Source organism: Lasiosphaeria miniovina (genome assembly GCF_030549165.1).
Source record: "Lasiosphaeria miniovina strain SMH2392-1A chromosome Unknown B0T26scaffold_1, whole genome shotgun sequence".
NCBI lineage: Eukaryota > Fungi > Ascomycota > Sordariomycetes > Sordariales > Lasiosphaeriaceae > Lasiosphaeria > Lasiosphaeria miniovina.
Genome location: NW_026848220.1, coordinates 5314570 through 5330650, shown reverse-complemented (window position 1 = coordinate 5330650; position 16081 = coordinate 5314570). Strand labels below are relative to the sequence as shown.

The following is a 16081-nucleotide window of genomic DNA, read 5'->3' as shown; positions in this document are numbered from 1 at the left end:
CTAACACTCCCGATCTCGAACAAGCTACAGGTACCGTTCTGTACGACGCGCAGCGCACATCCCCGCGGCAACGCGCCCGAAACCCGCCTTCCACGCCCAACTCTTTATGAAGAATCTCGCCTAACAAAAAAACCGGGCAGTCCTGACAGAGCGCATTTGCCCGATGGTCGTCGGCCTTGTCGCAGGGTCTCTGCATTCACCCGTCTTGCCGCGAACAATCTGAGCCCCAGGTGGTTCACCTCGGCATCGCAACCCTCGCTCGCAAGTTTCTTCTACAACCTGCCTCAAACAGCTCTAAGCTTTGTGGCCTACCCACAGACATGATGGCGAACCGCGCAAATAAGCCGCGGCCCATTCGGAAGGTCAGTCGATGCTGGGCCCGCCGCCCCGCGGTCCTCGTCCCTCTCTTCCGCTTCCCCAAGCTAGAGCGCTTTTCCTAGTTCCCCTGTGTGCCCCTCGTGTCCCAACCACGCTAACAGATTGTAGCCGATCATGAACAAAGAGGTTAGCGAGTTCGAGCCCTGCTGGGATCTGCTCCGGTCCTCGCTCGTCGACATCCACACGAAAAATGCCAGCCGCCTCTCTTTCGAGCAGCTCTACCGGGCCTCTTACAAGATTGTCCTGCGGAAAAAAGGGGATCTTCTCTATGAGAGAGTCAAAATCTTTGAGATGGAATGGTTCCGTGACCACATTATGCCCGTCATCACGGAGCTCGTATCCAACAACCTGGTTAGCACCGCGCTGGTCCAGCCGTCGGGGTCGAGCGCCCACGAGCGGCGGGAGACGGGCGAGAAGTTCCTAAGAGGCATACGAGACTCGTGGCGCGACCACAACATGTCCATGAATATGATTGCCGACGTCCTCATGTACCTGGACCGAACCTATACGGCGGATTATAAGAAACCTTCCATATTTGCCACCACAATCGGCCTGTTCCGGGACAACATTTTACGCAACACGTTGGGCTCTGCCGTGCAAGATCTTGGAGAGCCCTTTGTCATCTTCGACATTCTCAACGCCGTGGTGCTGGATTTGATCAATATGGAGAGAGATGGCGATAATATCGACCGCAATCTCCTCCGCAACATCACGACCATGCTGGAGTCTTTGTATGAAACCGACGACGAGCTCGAGAAGCAAAAGCTATATCTTACTGTATTTGAACCGCGATTTCTCGAATCCAGCAGAGCCTTTTACCGGAACGAGTCTGAGAGGCTCCTTCGAGAATCCGACACAGGCACGTGGCTCCGACACACCCGGCGACGGCTCGAAGAGGAACATGACCGGTGTGGCACAACAATATCTCATCTCACTGCGGAAAAAATAGCGGCGGTGATAGATGCCGAGCTGATAGTTTCAAAGTTGGACGACTTCCTCGGGATGGAAGGCGTGGGTTTGAAGAATATGATCGACCATGACCGCATCGAGGATCTGACCATCGTGTACAATCTCGTGTCGAGGGTAGACAAGACCAAGATGCCGCTCAAGAACGCGCTGCAGCGCCGAGTCATGGACCTTGGGGTTGAGGTGGAGAAGACTCTCCGGGAGACGGATTTCTCGAACCCGTCCGCCAACGTCGCTGCCGACGGTGACGATGGTGGAGACAAGCCCAAGGCGCAGACTTTGAATGCGGCCGCGCAGCAGACAGCAGCGGCAATTAAATGGGTGGACGATGTCTTGCGACTGAAGGACAAGTTTGACAACTTGTGCGTGACGTGCTTCAACAATGACCTCGTTCTCCAGTCCGCCGTGACAAAGAGCTTCTCCGAATTCATCAACCTGTTTAAAATGAGCTCCGAGTACGTGTCGCTCTTCATAGACGACAACCTGAAGCGAGGCAACAAGGGCAGGTCGGACGCGGAGATCGAAGTGGTCTTGGACAAGGCCATTGTTCTGCTGAGATATCTCGGCGATCGAGACATGTTCGAGAGATATTACCAGAAACACCTTGCGCGACGGCTGCTGCACGGCAAATCCGAGATTGAGACGGAGAAGGAGCTGGCAAGACGGATGAGGGCCGAGATGGGAAACCATTTCACACACAAGTTCGACGGCATGTTCAAGGACATGGAGATATCGAAGGACCTGAGCGACAACTACAGGGACCACATCCGGAACCTGGGAGACGCCGACTCAAGGCGGGTCGATCTCGGCATCCATGTGCTTACTTCCAACAACTGGCCGCCCGAAGCCACGCGCAGCTCCCAGGACGAAGGCTCCAAGTGGAAGGGGAAGGGTGATTGCATCTTCCCACCCGAGATTAGGCGGCTGCAAGATAGCTTCTTCAAGTACTATCTCCGGAACCGGAGTGGAAGAGTGCTGACTTGGGTCCCTTCGGCGGGTTCTGCCGACATCAAGTGCGTCTTCCCCAAGGTGCCGGGCAAAGAGACAGGCCCATTGAGCAAGGAGCGTCGATACGAATTGAACGTTCCCACTCATGGAATGGTCATCCTGATGCTCTTCAACGACCTCCCCGACGGCGAAACCCTGAGCTTTGAGGAGATCCAGGCGAAGACGAACATGTCTGGGACAGATCTCGTCCGGTCTCTTGCGTCGCTCTCAATTGCGCCAAAGGCAAGAGTGCTCCTGAAAGAGCCGCCGACAAAGAACATCAAGCCGGCAGACAAGTTTGGCTTCAACCCACAGTTTGTCAGCAAAGCTATCAAGATCAAGGCGCCCACTCTCAACGGCGTGTCCAAGGTGGAGGGTGAAGAGGAGCGCAAGGAGACGGAGAAAAAGAACGATCAAACTCGCCAACATGTGGTGGATGCGGCGATTGTGCGGATCATGAAGTGGGTTGCCAACCTTGCCTTTTCGAGACTTTAATTTCTAACCAAATTGCCGTGTAGACAACGCAAGAATCTCAGCCACATCCAGCTCACCACCGAGATCATCACCCAGCTCTCGAGTCGGTTCAAACCCGATATTGGGATGATCAAGAGACGGATCGAGGATCTCCTGGTGCGCGAATACCTCGAGCGCACGGAAGGCGACTCGACTGTCTACCGCTACTTGGCGTAGTGGCTGTCACCTCCTCTTCAATCGCCTAGTTAATGCGGGCGTGTCCGTCCCCTGTGCTGCCATCATACATGCGCCGTTGCATAGGGATCGGTGATTTAATTTGGTAAATTCCAAGTTGACGGTATAGCCCTAGTTCGTCATCGGGATTGGGAAACGGTCTCGGCGGGGTTTTGACACTGGTTTTTCCTTTTCCCCCCATGAAAGCGGGTACGACTCGATGGCGAATAAACGGTTGAGCTGAATGATTACTATGATGACGGTTTATTATTGCCTAATTTTAGACTTAGTTGGCTTTGCATTTTCGCATCGCACGGCAGGCATAAACTTTTAAGCGTATTATCTGTGAGAGGGGCGGCTGTCTGCAACGGCTACAACGGCTACAACGGCTGCAACTCATTTTCTTGCTGGGCGGGGTTGTGTTGGGCAGGGACGGAAGGGTGGGGTTTGTTGGGATAACACTGGGTGCTGCAACGACGTGACTGGACTGGACTGGACTGGACTGTTTTTTGTTTGGGTAGTTAAGTAAGAGTACTTACTGTGAAGCTAGTGCCATCTACTGTAGGGTTTACTGCTAGCTGCTTTACCTACCGTACCTTACCTTCTATTAAGTTCTGGGAATAAGCTTCTGTATGTATGTTGTGACGGCCCGCCTTACGCAGTAGGGATGTCAATGGTTGAAGGCAGTAACGAATGTGGATTTAAAGCTAAGGAAGGAGAAGAGGAAGCTATTGCAGGGACCGCGCAGGGCGCGGGGAAATAGGTGTCGGTGCAGGGCACGTGGTGGGCGTGCGCATGGACCACACTCTAAATACAATGCGGCCAATAGAGTCAATCCCTGTCACGTGCGCACCGTGACATATGTAATTAAATACCTTGGGTACATGGGTACATGTCTCTCTGAATCTCGGGTTCTGGACTGGCTGTACCGCATATTCTCTCGAGACTCGGAGATTACGGCGGGGTGCAATTACGGGGGGTCCTATAAAGAGTAACCAATAATCTTATACCGATCATAGGATCTCCCATCTCAAAATCTACTGAAGGTGCCTCTTATTTCTTACGTATAATTGGTTGCTCTCGCAAAATCCCCCATATTTTCACCCCGCCGTAATCTCTGAGTCTCGAGAGAATATACGGTATTTGCTGGAGTTATGTGTGTGTGTGCATATACGAATAATAAAACTTCCATTTTCTTTCTTCCGTCTTCCAGGTTGCCAGTATCAACGAGGTGGGCTAGTGTCACGGCACGGTACCGTAGGCGCTGTGAGCAGGCCTACGGGTGCGTGACCATACTATAACCTACTACAGATTGCAGCTTGGCAGCTTGCAATTCTGGCATCCGTTTGGAAGGTGTGGTGCAGCGGTAGTAGGTGCTGAGCCCCGCCGTCACAGCTAGGGTGGTTGGAGCGGCGGTGGTTATCGGCTTGTAACTAAGGTGATAATTCGGGCGGATAATCCACCATGTTCTGAAGGCGTGGCACCTCTGGAACTTTATCTTTATTCCAGGCCACGATGGGGCGTTCATTATGGGCTGCTTGTTCCCCCGAGTCCTCTCCAAGCTGGAGCGCAAAGAAATTTCAATGTGGTAGCCAGTCCTAGTGAGGGCCTAGAGTTTTACGGCCGGTCGGGCTCAGGCCCTAAAGGTCCTAGTCATGTCCTTTCTTACTTCTTACGGTTGATGGAGACTACCGCAAGCACTTCTGCCTGACGGGGTCCAAGAAATCCCAGAGGTGCATGGAGTCCAGATATCTGAGTGAACGAGTAGGCTGACAGACTCCCCTTTAAGGCCTATTACAGTTATCCTTAGGTATGCATAAGACATGGAAGAAAATCCAAAGCGCCTTGGTTTGCGTTTGAATGGGTCTTCTTGCTAATATATTTTAGGGAATTCAAATGAAAACGAAGTAAAGAAGTTGTTCTAGGCAGTTCTTTCTAGTTTCTAGTGTAAATAACGGTGTGCCGTTGCGCCAGCAGTCAAAACAGACAATTACCAGTTGCCTGGCACTCGGGCAACAGCAGCTATATGGTCGCAATCCTACCACGTCTACCTGGTTTAAATTTCTTAACAGAAGCCGGTTTTTCTTTTCGTTTTTCTCTTAATTGTTCTCCATCAACGCAGCAACTTTGGGGGGCTTGGCCTGCTAGTCTACGCAGCTCTTCTTGATAATTCAACAGTCGTCTGTCGATCCTGCCTACCCAAGCCCGTTCCCCAAACAAGCAAAGAACCTAAGAGGATTCGAGAAGACACGGAAACTTTCATACAAACGACGAGGTGTGCCGCCTACTAACGAGACACTTCAAATGTCCCAGCAAATATCAACACAAATGCATCTAATTGATCAAGTGCAACAGTCCTGTCCACGGGCTTAACGATGAGTTCGTTGTCGAGTTAGAGGCCAGACATCTCTGCACGGCGGCATCAGACCGCGAGGGCGAGTTCTAGTACAACGAAGCCTGCCGGACTGCACGGGCGAGGGCGACGTTCCGAGATGGCGCCTGGTGCAGAGTGTCCTCCGCCCAAGCGAGCCGCCCGACAAATCTCGGCCCGAGACGCTTGGATACACGTTCGGACTTGTGCGTTTCCTATTCTTGACGCTGGACCAGGCTGGGAACGTACATCAGACGAAGTAACGGGGCGTCAAGGTTCGTCTTTTTACTGGAAACGGCTCAACAGAGTTGGGAAACGGCGGAATAGAGTTTGGAAGCATCCACAGACACGGAATTAAGTGCCACACGGCAAACGGCAAACGGTAAACGGCGCACCAGCTGCCACAGCCTTATCAGAATCTCTATATTAACAAGCGTAATATTCCTGAACGGCCTAGGAGGCAACTGAGAAGTTCGGAGGCCTAGGAAGACGAGATTTTGTTCTTGAGACTAGGTCGGCGCTTACCAGATGCCTCGATTGGGAGTTCTTGCCTCGGGGGAGTGGAGAAATTCGAGATATTCGGTTTTGAGGCACATTGCGCAATATCCCACCCGCTCTGGATTTCACAAACAGAGAGACCATTTTCGGGTTGGCTAACCATACTAGCTTTGAAATAAACCCCTAGACAGTGTAGCCAGAGCCATCATAATTTCAATAAACCACAGCCAAAAAACATATGGCCGAGTTTATTAACCTGAAGGCACACCTCTACAGAAACCCACCCATATCCGATGGCACACCTTGAAACCCACTTACAAAAACCTACCCATCTCCGATGGCTAGGTGCTGCCCAAACTGGGAACCTTCATATCGGAGAAAGCAGACAGACCGCTGGGTATAAAATATCTGGCAGTCTGCCCAGCCCCGGGGCCTTTTTATTCCCCAGATATAGCACACGCAGTCAACAGCAGTGGTCAAGGACGGAAATTTTGACACGAATGCCACCACCAACTGCGTTCAGCTTCTCTGCGGCCATGCCCGTCACTCCGCTCCTCGCCTCTGCGTCGGGGATCACGTCTGATAAGTACGTGATCTCTTGTTTCCCAGCAGTGCCCACCTACATCTTCACCCCTGCAAAGATACACACCCGATCCCATGCCCACTCACCACCAGCCTTCCCTATCCTAAGCATAGTCATGCCGTTCATCTAGTCCTCTCACAAGAGCTCACACGAGGAAATTAGGACAATGATGATAGCTGCGAACATCCTCGTGTTTATGAAGCTCGACGGGCACAACAATCCCGGCGCTGTGCGCGCCTTCTTTGCTGGTAAGTCATCCATTTCCTTGCTACTAGATAGGGCAACGGCAGGAAAAGAAGAAACCTGAGACGGAGTACACGTGCCCTTCTGCGTGGGTAACTTATCACTGATATCCCGGTATCTCAGCAGTACCCCAAGCAGCAGCAGCACTAGCACCGGTGGTAACAACACCACCATCAGTAGTAGCAGTAGCAGCGCCGACAGCTGCAGCAGCAACACCGGTAGTAACACCACCACCACCATCAGTAGTAGCAGCAACAGCGCCGACAGCTACAGCAGCAACACCGGTGACGGGCGACGATCTGCCGCGCGCCGCCGGCGGCCCCGGCGGCGCCTGTGCGCGGTGCGTGTTCCTGCGCGAGGCGTGCCGCGATGAGGAGGATGAGGGGGCCAAGGGCAGGAGGAAGGTTAAGAGGGAGGGCGAGGGGGTGCTGGCTGGTGCGGGTGGAGAGGGGGGGAGAGGAGGATGAGAATATGGATGAGGGTGGGGGTTGCTGATGCTGATGATGTTGATGATGATATTAATAATGATGATGGTGATGTTAATATTAATAATGATAATTTTAATGATGTTGATGTTGATGTTGATGTTGATGATGATAATGATGTTAATAATGATGATATTGATGATGATGATGATGAGTAAGGGCGTGTTTTTCTTTTACTCTCTGCGCTCCTTTTTTTGCTTCTTTCTTTTTTTGCCTTGTCTTTATTCCAGTTGAGACTGACGAGTTGGCATTGTATTACGATTTGTACAACACGAGAGGGAATGTTGGAGAGATATTGTTTTTGGTTTGTTTTGGCTCCTGATGCAATTTCATACTATTGTTTTCTTTTTTGTATTAAAAAATATGTAAAAAAAAAAAAAAATTGGCTAGGAGGGGGGAGAAGAAAGAAAAAGAGAGAGAGAGACAGAGAAAGTGTGTGTGCCCGGGGGGGGGGGGGGGGGGGGGGGTTGCGCGTTGTCTTTTTTATTTGGTTCTGTTTTATTTTAGAAGGAGAACAATGGTCATTCCAAAGCCCAGTTTCTAGCTATTTACTTGGGTAGCTATCTAAGCTGGTTGGAATATATTACTCTCTATATAATTACCTGCTCCCAACCCTCGGCCATTGTGTAGAACTAGTTATTTCCGCAGCCGTTATGTATACTACGTTCATACGTTGCATAACGTAAGCATTATTATTACTGAGTGAACACAACGCTGAGCGAGCCACCTATCAGAATGATAGAAGTCATACTTTTGTAACGGGTCGGACTTTAAAGCAAAAAGCCCGAGCCCGCCACTGCCAAGTCCCCCCAGTGCCAAATTCAACGTCACGTCTGCCGTGGCTGCTTCTTCAAAAACAACTACTTCAGCTAGACATTGAATAGACTCCTGTTAGACAGCTGCTCCTGTGAGATAATTATTTTGACAGGGAATTTATTACGTACCTAAGGTAGCTATACTACCCCCGTCTGCATTGGAGAGTCGAAAATCATGCACTTCATCAAGCCGTTCTACTCACACAACGTCTCACTCATTCATCCATTATCTTAAATTAGTGAGATGTCCTTACTCTCCTAGCTTTGATCCAGAGGACATGAAACACCCTCTGTTTGTTATTGAATTGGAAGACCAGCGCCGGAAATAGCGAGACACCTTTTGGCGGAGTCCCGCCCGATGCCACATTCTCTCGGCAATATTTACCTTGGCAGATAGACGGGGAGTGTAGTTATCAGCCAAGCAGCTGTACGACGTCGGACAATACTGCTGACTTATCTATTAGACGTCAACCTACCCTTTCCCGACCCCTGAATATCAGCCCCTTTCCGTCGCTTGGCTTACACAGCCTGTTGTGCTATGGCCTGTCACACCACAAACAAAAGCAACTACAAATCGCCGGTACACACCGTAGGCAGCGAATCAAACGGCAAACGAATTATTTTGTATTAAAAGAAAAAAGCATGCTCCGAAAATGCTGCCATCTAGAATTCATACGAGCCGGGCCGGTTACATGCATGAAAAGGCCGAGATGCGGGGGAAGAGAAAAGGGAGAGCAAGAAAAGAGGGTGACACCGCGCCTCTGCCCTCCGACCATGCTCCCTGCTTCCCTCAGAGCAAACCAAAGCGCAAACATTAAGAACATGCTCATTGCGGCTTCTCGGCCACAATCCAGTAGCTCGTCGTGATCAGCCGCATCGTGTCCATCTTGACGAACGCCTCGCCATCAAGACACAGGCGATTTATCAGCGTCTTGAAGTGCGCGGGCAGACAGCGCAGCTTGACGAGGCCGAGGATGATCTGGCGCATGGCGCGGAAATAGACGTCGACGCGCTCGATGAGGGGCGTCTGCAGGTCGCCTTGGCTGGCGTTCTCAGATCGCAACACAACGAAGCCGGCGTCTTCAAGCGCCTTCTCGAGGCTGCGCGGCGTCGGCGTGCCGACGGCCCCGATGAGCGGCTTGACGCGCCGCATCAGCGCCACGTGCTCGGGGTTGCTCGCGTCGTAGGCGGGCAGACTTGCCCAGTCGAGCAGCGAGATCTTGGCACCGGGGCGCACGACACGGTGGATCTCGCGAAACAGCCCGCCTAGGTCCTTGCACAGCGACAGCGCCTGGATCTGGTAGAAGGCGTCGAATGAGGCGTCCGCAAAGGGCAGTGGCAGGTCGTTAAAGTCGCGCACTATGAACTCGTTGCGCAGGCTGCGCTCGACGCTGAACTCGCGCGCCTGCGCAACCTGGTTGGGGTCGATGTTGAGACCCGTGACCAGAGCACCCGTCGCCGTGGCCATGTGAGCGGCGACGCGGCCGCGACCGCAGCCAATGTCGAGCACGCGGAGGCCGAGCGTGTCGAGGCCAATCTCGCGGGCAATGGCCTTCTCGTACAGCAGCTGATTCTCGATGACGGAGGCGTTCTTGTCCATGAAGGGCGGAATGTACATCTTCTCGACGTCGCCCAGCGCGCACAGGTGGTTCATGATGCTGTAGTAGGACTTGAGGCACTCGCCGACCTTCTCGCGGTAGTTTGGGCCCAGCTCGGCCACCATCTGGGCCTCGTCGGCCCAGTCCAGGTTGTAGATTACGTACGAAGCCATGAAGTCGTCGACCTGCTGCGGCGTCAAATTGTACAGGTATTTGAACGACTTGCGGAACGTTTTGAGCCGGTTCGACAGCGACGCCTTGTCGGCCTGGTCGAGATCCAGTCCCCCGCCATTTTTCCTCTTCTTCTGGGTTGCTGCTGCGGTGGGCGGTAGCAGTGCATTGTGCTTCTCGTCGACGACACCGTCGCTATCGGACGCCTCTGATGTCCGCTGCGGCGTCTGCTGCTGCTGCTGCTGCTGCTGCTGCTGCTGTTGCTGTTCAAATGCTACTGGTTCTTGTGTAGGACGCACCATGATTGCCGCAGACATGGATAGCTGGCTGCCCGAGACTTTTTTTCTTGTTGCGAATGATTAATTAGAGTTTGGCAGGGAGAAGAAAATGATCAGGGCAGGACTGGAAACGGATCACTATAACGTGACTATTATTGTTTGGCAGTTTAGCTAAATGATCGCATGCGGCAGCAGCTAAGTAAGGTAGTGTAGTGTAGCACAAAAAAGGGTGGTGGATGACTGCGTGTGGGCGCGTGTAAGGTGAGCATGGCACGGAACCTGCGTGTTTGTTTGTGGCGCCGGCCGGGCTCGAGATAAAGAAATCCGTCGAGGGCGGCACCAAAAACACACAACCCGCTGACCCAATCCCAACATTTGTCAGCGCAAAAGGCGGACTGGCTGGGATAGAGTGGCCTGTCTGCCCTCAATGGGAAGCACCAGTAACAACACCGACTACGGAGTACCTTACCAGTGACCAGGTCACAAGAGGTCATAACAAATGGGACAGCATGGCCGTGCAGCGATAGCCTGAGCCCTGAGGTAGGAATCCCGAATAGGGTCACCCCCAGAGCCGATCCGGAAGGTCCGGATGGAAATGGCGGCGGCAGATCGGGAAAAAAAAGCCTCCTTGTCACGAGCCGATGGTCTGACGGCAATAGTAGGAGGAAGGAATGGCATGCCGGCCTAGTCACCATGACTCATTTTTAGCAGTGTGCGTTCCAGTTCCAGCTTGTCTGCGGACCGTTGCCGCTTCGTTGGGCTTGAATGATAATTTTAGCCTATAATTAATACGGAGAAATGCTTGCGCCTGCACTTGCAGGAGGAAACCGCGACCGGCCGGGAATAAGGGCTACTGATCCTCGCTCAAATTCGCTTTGCGCAGGCAGGAAGAAGGACATGAGAGAGCCGCTAGTGTGAATTTTGGCGGTCACTGGTCAGAGAGGATCCGGGGCTGCCAGAACCGGAAGGCAGGGATGGTTCCTTATATTAATGTGGAATTAAAGGAAAGAAAAAAGGCTTTTTTTCTACTTCCCGGAATCGCCGGATCGGACCGCTGCCAACCCAATTCTATTATAATCAGCTTCGATGCACTTGGCTGCTTGCTGGGTTAGCGTGACTCGGTTCTCGAATAGTGCGCGGAACGGCGCTGACGGCAATAACTCCGAGCAAGGGAACTTGGGATGGGAGGTGGCCCTTGGGATAATTGTGGGAAGCCCTTAGTAAGAAACCGTAGTGCCTATGAATGACGTTATTTTACTAAGAAATGGGTAAGGGAGACCTGCAGTCACGTCGACACAAACGGTAGCAGTTAAAAAGGCTTGGCACTAAGGTAGGGGTAGCTCGTGGGTCCGTCGGTGTCCGGCCGGAGGTAAGGTAGAGAACGGGTTGCAATACATAAAAACAGGGGGCTGGAATGTAGCTAAAACAGATTCCAGCCTCATTCACAGAAACTCGTGGCAGAAACAGTCTGTGTCCTGTAGAGTAGCGACATAATTTTGATTTCAGCCCTACCTGGAAACAGAGCTGTGCTCACGTTAAGAGACAACAATTGAACAAAGGGGCAAACAAAGGCAGAAATGGTAACACCTCAAGACATACCACGATCTCTGATTGAACTGAACAAATGAATGGAATTGTTCTCGAACCAGGCTGCTATCCTAACAGAAGCTAGATGAGCTATGTAGCAATGAATAGAAGAGACAAGGCCGTGGTTATAAAGACGTTCCCGCAAATGTCAACAAATGACAGACACGAGACTAACTGAATGCCTCGCCTCAGTCGCCATCTAACCCAAGTTACAAGACCAGGGATAACCAGGGATTGTTCTTAGCGACCAAGAAACAGTAAGCATGGCTGCCCCCAGTGAAAACAGCGGCTACTCCAAGCGAAGCTTTCGTCGTAGGATGGCCGAGGCGCTTTCCGAGGCGTTTTCCAGTGAGAAGCAGCCGCAGTTCAGCGTGAGAAGCGTGACACGACTCGCCTCTGTTCGGGGGACGGAAAGTTCAATGCGGCCTCGGAATCGCAGCACAACCGCAGTCTCATCGGCCGGAAACCATCCCTCTGGGAGGGTCCTCCATCCCGCAACGGCGACAGCGCCGGAAGTTGTACTGTGGGAGGTGGGCAGATCCCGTCCCTCTAACCACCCCTGCCCAGATGATGAGTTTCTTGTGCCGGAGGCGCTGATGGGGTCACCAGTCAAGAGGAGGAACACGGGATACCAGCTGCTCGCTACGGATTCGAGCAAAAGAAGCGAGCCTGCGAGAAGTCCGGTGGCGTCACAGGCGAAAGCACCTGAGGCTGAGATGACTGATGAAACTCAGAACGATAAGAGACGTGGCGGCGGACAACGCGCTAGGTCTAGACCTAGACGGAGCGCCATAATAACCCTGGACAACCTGGACGAGTTTCTCAATGCACCTCCATACGGAGAGGAGGAGCAGGAACAAGGCTCGGAAGGAGCTTCAGGATACGACGATGAGAACGGCGATACTAGAAATGCGTCAAGCCGACTGTACAAGTCCTTCTACTAGCCTGTCTTTTCTCGCATAGGGCGTCAGAAGTTAATTACCCGGAACTGGGCAAGTAGAGAAACTGGCTTGGCAACGCCTGACTATATGACTTGATAAAAAGACAACCTTTTTTGGATTCAGTCACCGCGGATATATACTGTAATGAATAAAAATAAAAATAAAAAAGTATTCCACCTGAACATTGAGTTTTTGAGAACAACAAACTGTGATGGTAGACTGTGAACACCCGTTTCCCTTCATCCAAGTCTACTGTATAGATTAAAAGAGATGAGATTGTGCGAGAGAATAATAGCCGAGGTAAACCTTGAAAAACACAAGACTCGATAATACTTTTTGAGGGATATTTGTTCAAGCATACGATGTGGTTACTTCCTTCCTCGGTCGGCTCGAAAATTGACGGCAGGGGCCACCACCTGCTCCTCCCCCGAGTCACACTCACGAAAGCACAGCAGCACGGCAAGTGCTTTCCCGCCTAATTTCTCTCCCCCAAACGCTTCGGGTTGTAGGGACCCTGCCACCAAAAGCGGCCGCAACTTTTCATCCGGTCTTCTCCTGTGCTCTATTGTTACTCCACTTTTCCCGTCTGCGGGCTGTCCAATTGAAATTCAAGGTGGTTCGAGTGCTCCTTTGATCATGAAACGCCTTTCTAAAAGGGGGTCTGAATAAACAAATCAATAGAACACACACGGCCCCACTTTTCAACAACAGCGCCCCTGAAAACGGAGAAAGACAGCGGCCATGTTCTATTGAGGCGGCCGGGGTCCTGCCCAGATTCGTCCAGACTGCCCCTGTGGCCCTCGGGCCCTTCTGGGCGGATCTGGGCCATGGACCTACTGACCAACCCCTATCAACCCTCCTCAGACGCTTTGTCCAGGGGAAATAGGGACCTCTGCGCGCATGAAAGACGCCGGTTTTCGATTCGGGGTCTGAATAGTTACGGTTCCATTGACCCGTCCTCGAGCCTCGACCCCTGTCGACAATATGGTTCTTTCAAGTCAGCAGGGACTTCGTCCTACGCTTTGCCAGCGTGACCTAGACGCCCTTTCAGATGCCGCGGCGCCTAGACTACTTGGGCAACCAATTCATCTCGCAGGACAATAGACTCCATGGTGAGGGCTCTGGGCACTCTTCACTCGTCTATAAAAGGGCTCCATCCCCCGCGGATGCCATCGCTCGTTTTGTTCCACCCTTTTCCCTCTCTACCCAAGAACACAACAACTCAGGCCAAACTTTGGGTCATACCAACTTTACCTTCCTTCCATCAAACACCAAGAGACCCCACAGGTCCAGACAACAAGACCAACCAACCAACTCACCAACAATCCTTTTCGAGCCTTCGTCACCATGAAGTTCTCTATTCCCGGCACCCTCTTTACCATTGCGGCCGCGGTCGACGCGGCCGCTGTCCAGGAGGACAAGCGGTGGTGCTCCACCCCCGGCCAGGCATGCTGGACCGTCAAGCGCGCCGCCGAGGCTTTCGCCGACGCCATCCAGTCCGACACCAAGTTCGCGCGCGACGAGTCCGACGTTGCCAACATGGCCAAGCGCCAGACTGACGAGCTGGGCGTGATCATCGCCACCAGCCTCGAGGACGCCAAGGCCTACTACGAGTCGCTCGCACTCGACAAGCGCTTCGAGCTTGACGACAAGACCAAGCGCGAGCCCGAGGCCGATCCGTGGTGCAACACCTTCAAGGGCCAGCCGTGCTGGAAGGCCAAGCGCGAGGCCGAGCCCGGCCCGTGGTGCAACACCTTCAAGGGACAGCCGTGCTGGAAGGCCAAGCGCGAGGCCGAGCCCTGGTGCGACACGTTCAAGGGGCAGCCGTGCTGGAAGGCCAAGCGCGCGCCGTCGGACCCCGAGTACCCGGCCGAGGTCAAGGCGCGCTGCCTGTCGGACGGGCAGTCGTGCTTCAAGGCCAAGCGCGCGGCCGAGGCCGTCGTCAGCGCCATCGAGAGCTCCGCTGCCCACGACCCCCGCCACACCCCCTTCGACCCCCAGGCCCGCGTCAAGCGCGAGGCCGACCCCTGGTGCAACACCTTCAAGGGCCAGCCCTGCTGGAAGCGCGAGGCCGAGGCCATGGCCTCGTGCAACGCCCCAGGCGGCGCCTGCGCCATGGCCCAGCGCGACCTCCACGCCATCTACAATGCTGCCCGCAGCATTCTGGATGCCGCCAGCGCCGAATAGGTGAGCCTCTTTCTTCCCCTCAAGCCCTCTTAGGACACTCGTTTAACCTCTTACCACAGACGCCTAATGTCTTGGGCATCTCTCCGCGTCTTCGCACTGGAGTCTCGGAGGTGATGCCGTGGGATGGCGACGTTACGGCTTTATGTGAAAGAGGTTGAGCAGTAATAACGGGTGGTGGTAGCATTTGGATTTTCTCTTCTTCCAACTTTTTCACTTCTACTCATGTGGCATGCGCATTCTTTTTTCCGGGCACACAAAAGTCATGATTAGACGGATGCATTGCTTGGGGGAAAATACCGTCGCAAGCACATGCCATTTTTATTTCTTCATCTTTTCCGACATTTTTTTGCCCGCTTCGTGGGCAGGGCATGAAAAAAATATTAACGCCCCCCCATCTCGCGCCCCCCCCCCCCTTCTTTACTTCTCCAGCTCCCCTTCAGATATTATGTCTTGTCTCTCCCGTGTCACTGGTACAGATAGAGACGAAGGTATTCGTTTGACCGGGGCGGGCCGGGCAGACATTCGAGACAAGCACGACATTTTCTAGCTGGCTGTCTGCAGTTGATACCCACTGAGCGCTACTTTGGGAGTTTCCTTTCTGGTGGCTACGCTTTTTATTTACCACACATAAACAGGCCCCGTCTCATCAGGGAAGCATTGTGTTTTTCTGGTGGCGGCTGGCGGTCATGAAAGCGAGATGGGGACTTTGTCTACAGTTATGACCAGTTTTCAGGGATTTTACCCGTGTCTATACCATGTGTGGTTTCTTTCTCTCTTCTTTGCAAGAAACAAATATATATTGCAAATTGGTTGGGAGCAGGATGACTCTACTTGAGATTGTCTTGCTTTGCTGGCGTGACTTGTGATGTAATTTGGTGTGGTATACGGGACTCTCATTCCCAATCCCTACAGGAAGAATTCAGCTGCCTTGACGGAGAGCCGCGCGCGTTTACCATCGCGGTGCTTGCTCGTCTGACAAGAACAGATACATAAAGAAAGGCAGCCTGAGATTCAGTCTTTGTGCTCTTGTTGTAAAGACATCAAAGACTATCGAGGGGATGACGCGCTACTCTCGCTGTGTTGCTGTGTTTGTTGCTTGAGAGCCACGTGTGTACCTAGGTAGTTGGTTGCTTCCCCCTCCTCCTTGAATCTTCTCCTTGTGTGGAGTGGATGACCGTGGCAACTATAAATACATACTCCCGAGACACCACCCATACGAATATATGCATGTGTGACAACCGCAGAGACGACTAGGGATCACGCTGGTAGAAATCCGAAACTCTTGGTTTGAGAGATCGAGTGTGCA

General features: G+C 52.8%; 5 protein-coding genes across 5 annotated transcripts; 4 read left to right on the top strand and 1 right to left on the bottom strand.

The window, feature by feature from the left end:
* Positions 1-492: 492 nt before the first annotated feature.
* Positions 493-3021, top strand: B0T26DRAFT_634050 (Cullin; the record flags this gene model as incomplete). The annotated part of the gene is made up of 2 exons (XM_060436593.1): positions 493-2792; positions 2850-3021. The coding sequence occupies 2 exons, from the start codon at positions 493-495 to the stop codon at positions 3019-3021; spliced, it is 2472 nt and encodes an 823-aa protein (XP_060303351.1).
* Positions 3022-6423: 3402 nt separating this feature from the next.
* On the top strand, positions 6424-7180 carry B0T26DRAFT_746373 (uncharacterized protein; the record flags this gene model as incomplete). The annotated part of the gene is made up of 3 exons (XM_060444684.1): positions 6424-6473; positions 6633-6718; positions 6840-7180. 3 exons carry the CDS (start codon positions 6424-6426, stop codon positions 7178-7180), a joined length of 477 nt encoding a protein of 158 aa, XP_060303350.1.
* A 1659-nt stretch (positions 7181-8839) lies between these two features.
* On the bottom strand, positions 8840-10084 carry B0T26DRAFT_632816 (S-adenosyl-L-methionine-dependent methyltransferase; the record flags this gene model as incomplete). The annotated part of the gene is made up of 1 exon (XM_060436479.1): positions 8840-10084. One exon carries the CDS (start codon positions 10082-10084, stop codon positions 8840-8842), a length of 1245 nt encoding a protein of 414 aa, XP_060303349.1.
* A 1826-nt stretch (positions 10085-11910) lies between these two features.
* Positions 11911-12591, top strand: B0T26DRAFT_670764 (uncharacterized protein; the record flags this gene model as incomplete). The annotated part of the gene is made up of 3 exons (XM_060439217.1): positions 11911-12018; positions 12087-12177; positions 12215-12591. 3 exons carry the CDS (start codon positions 11911-11913, stop codon positions 12589-12591), a joined length of 576 nt encoding a protein of 191 aa, XP_060303348.1.
* A 1344-nt stretch (positions 12592-13935) lies between these two features.
* On the top strand, positions 13936-14775 carry B0T26DRAFT_746370 (uncharacterized protein; the record flags this gene model as incomplete). The annotated part of the gene is made up of 1 exon (XM_060444683.1): positions 13936-14775. One exon carries the CDS (start codon positions 13936-13938, stop codon positions 14773-14775), a length of 840 nt encoding a protein of 279 aa, XP_060303347.1.
* Positions 14776-16081: the final 1306 nt, after the last annotated feature.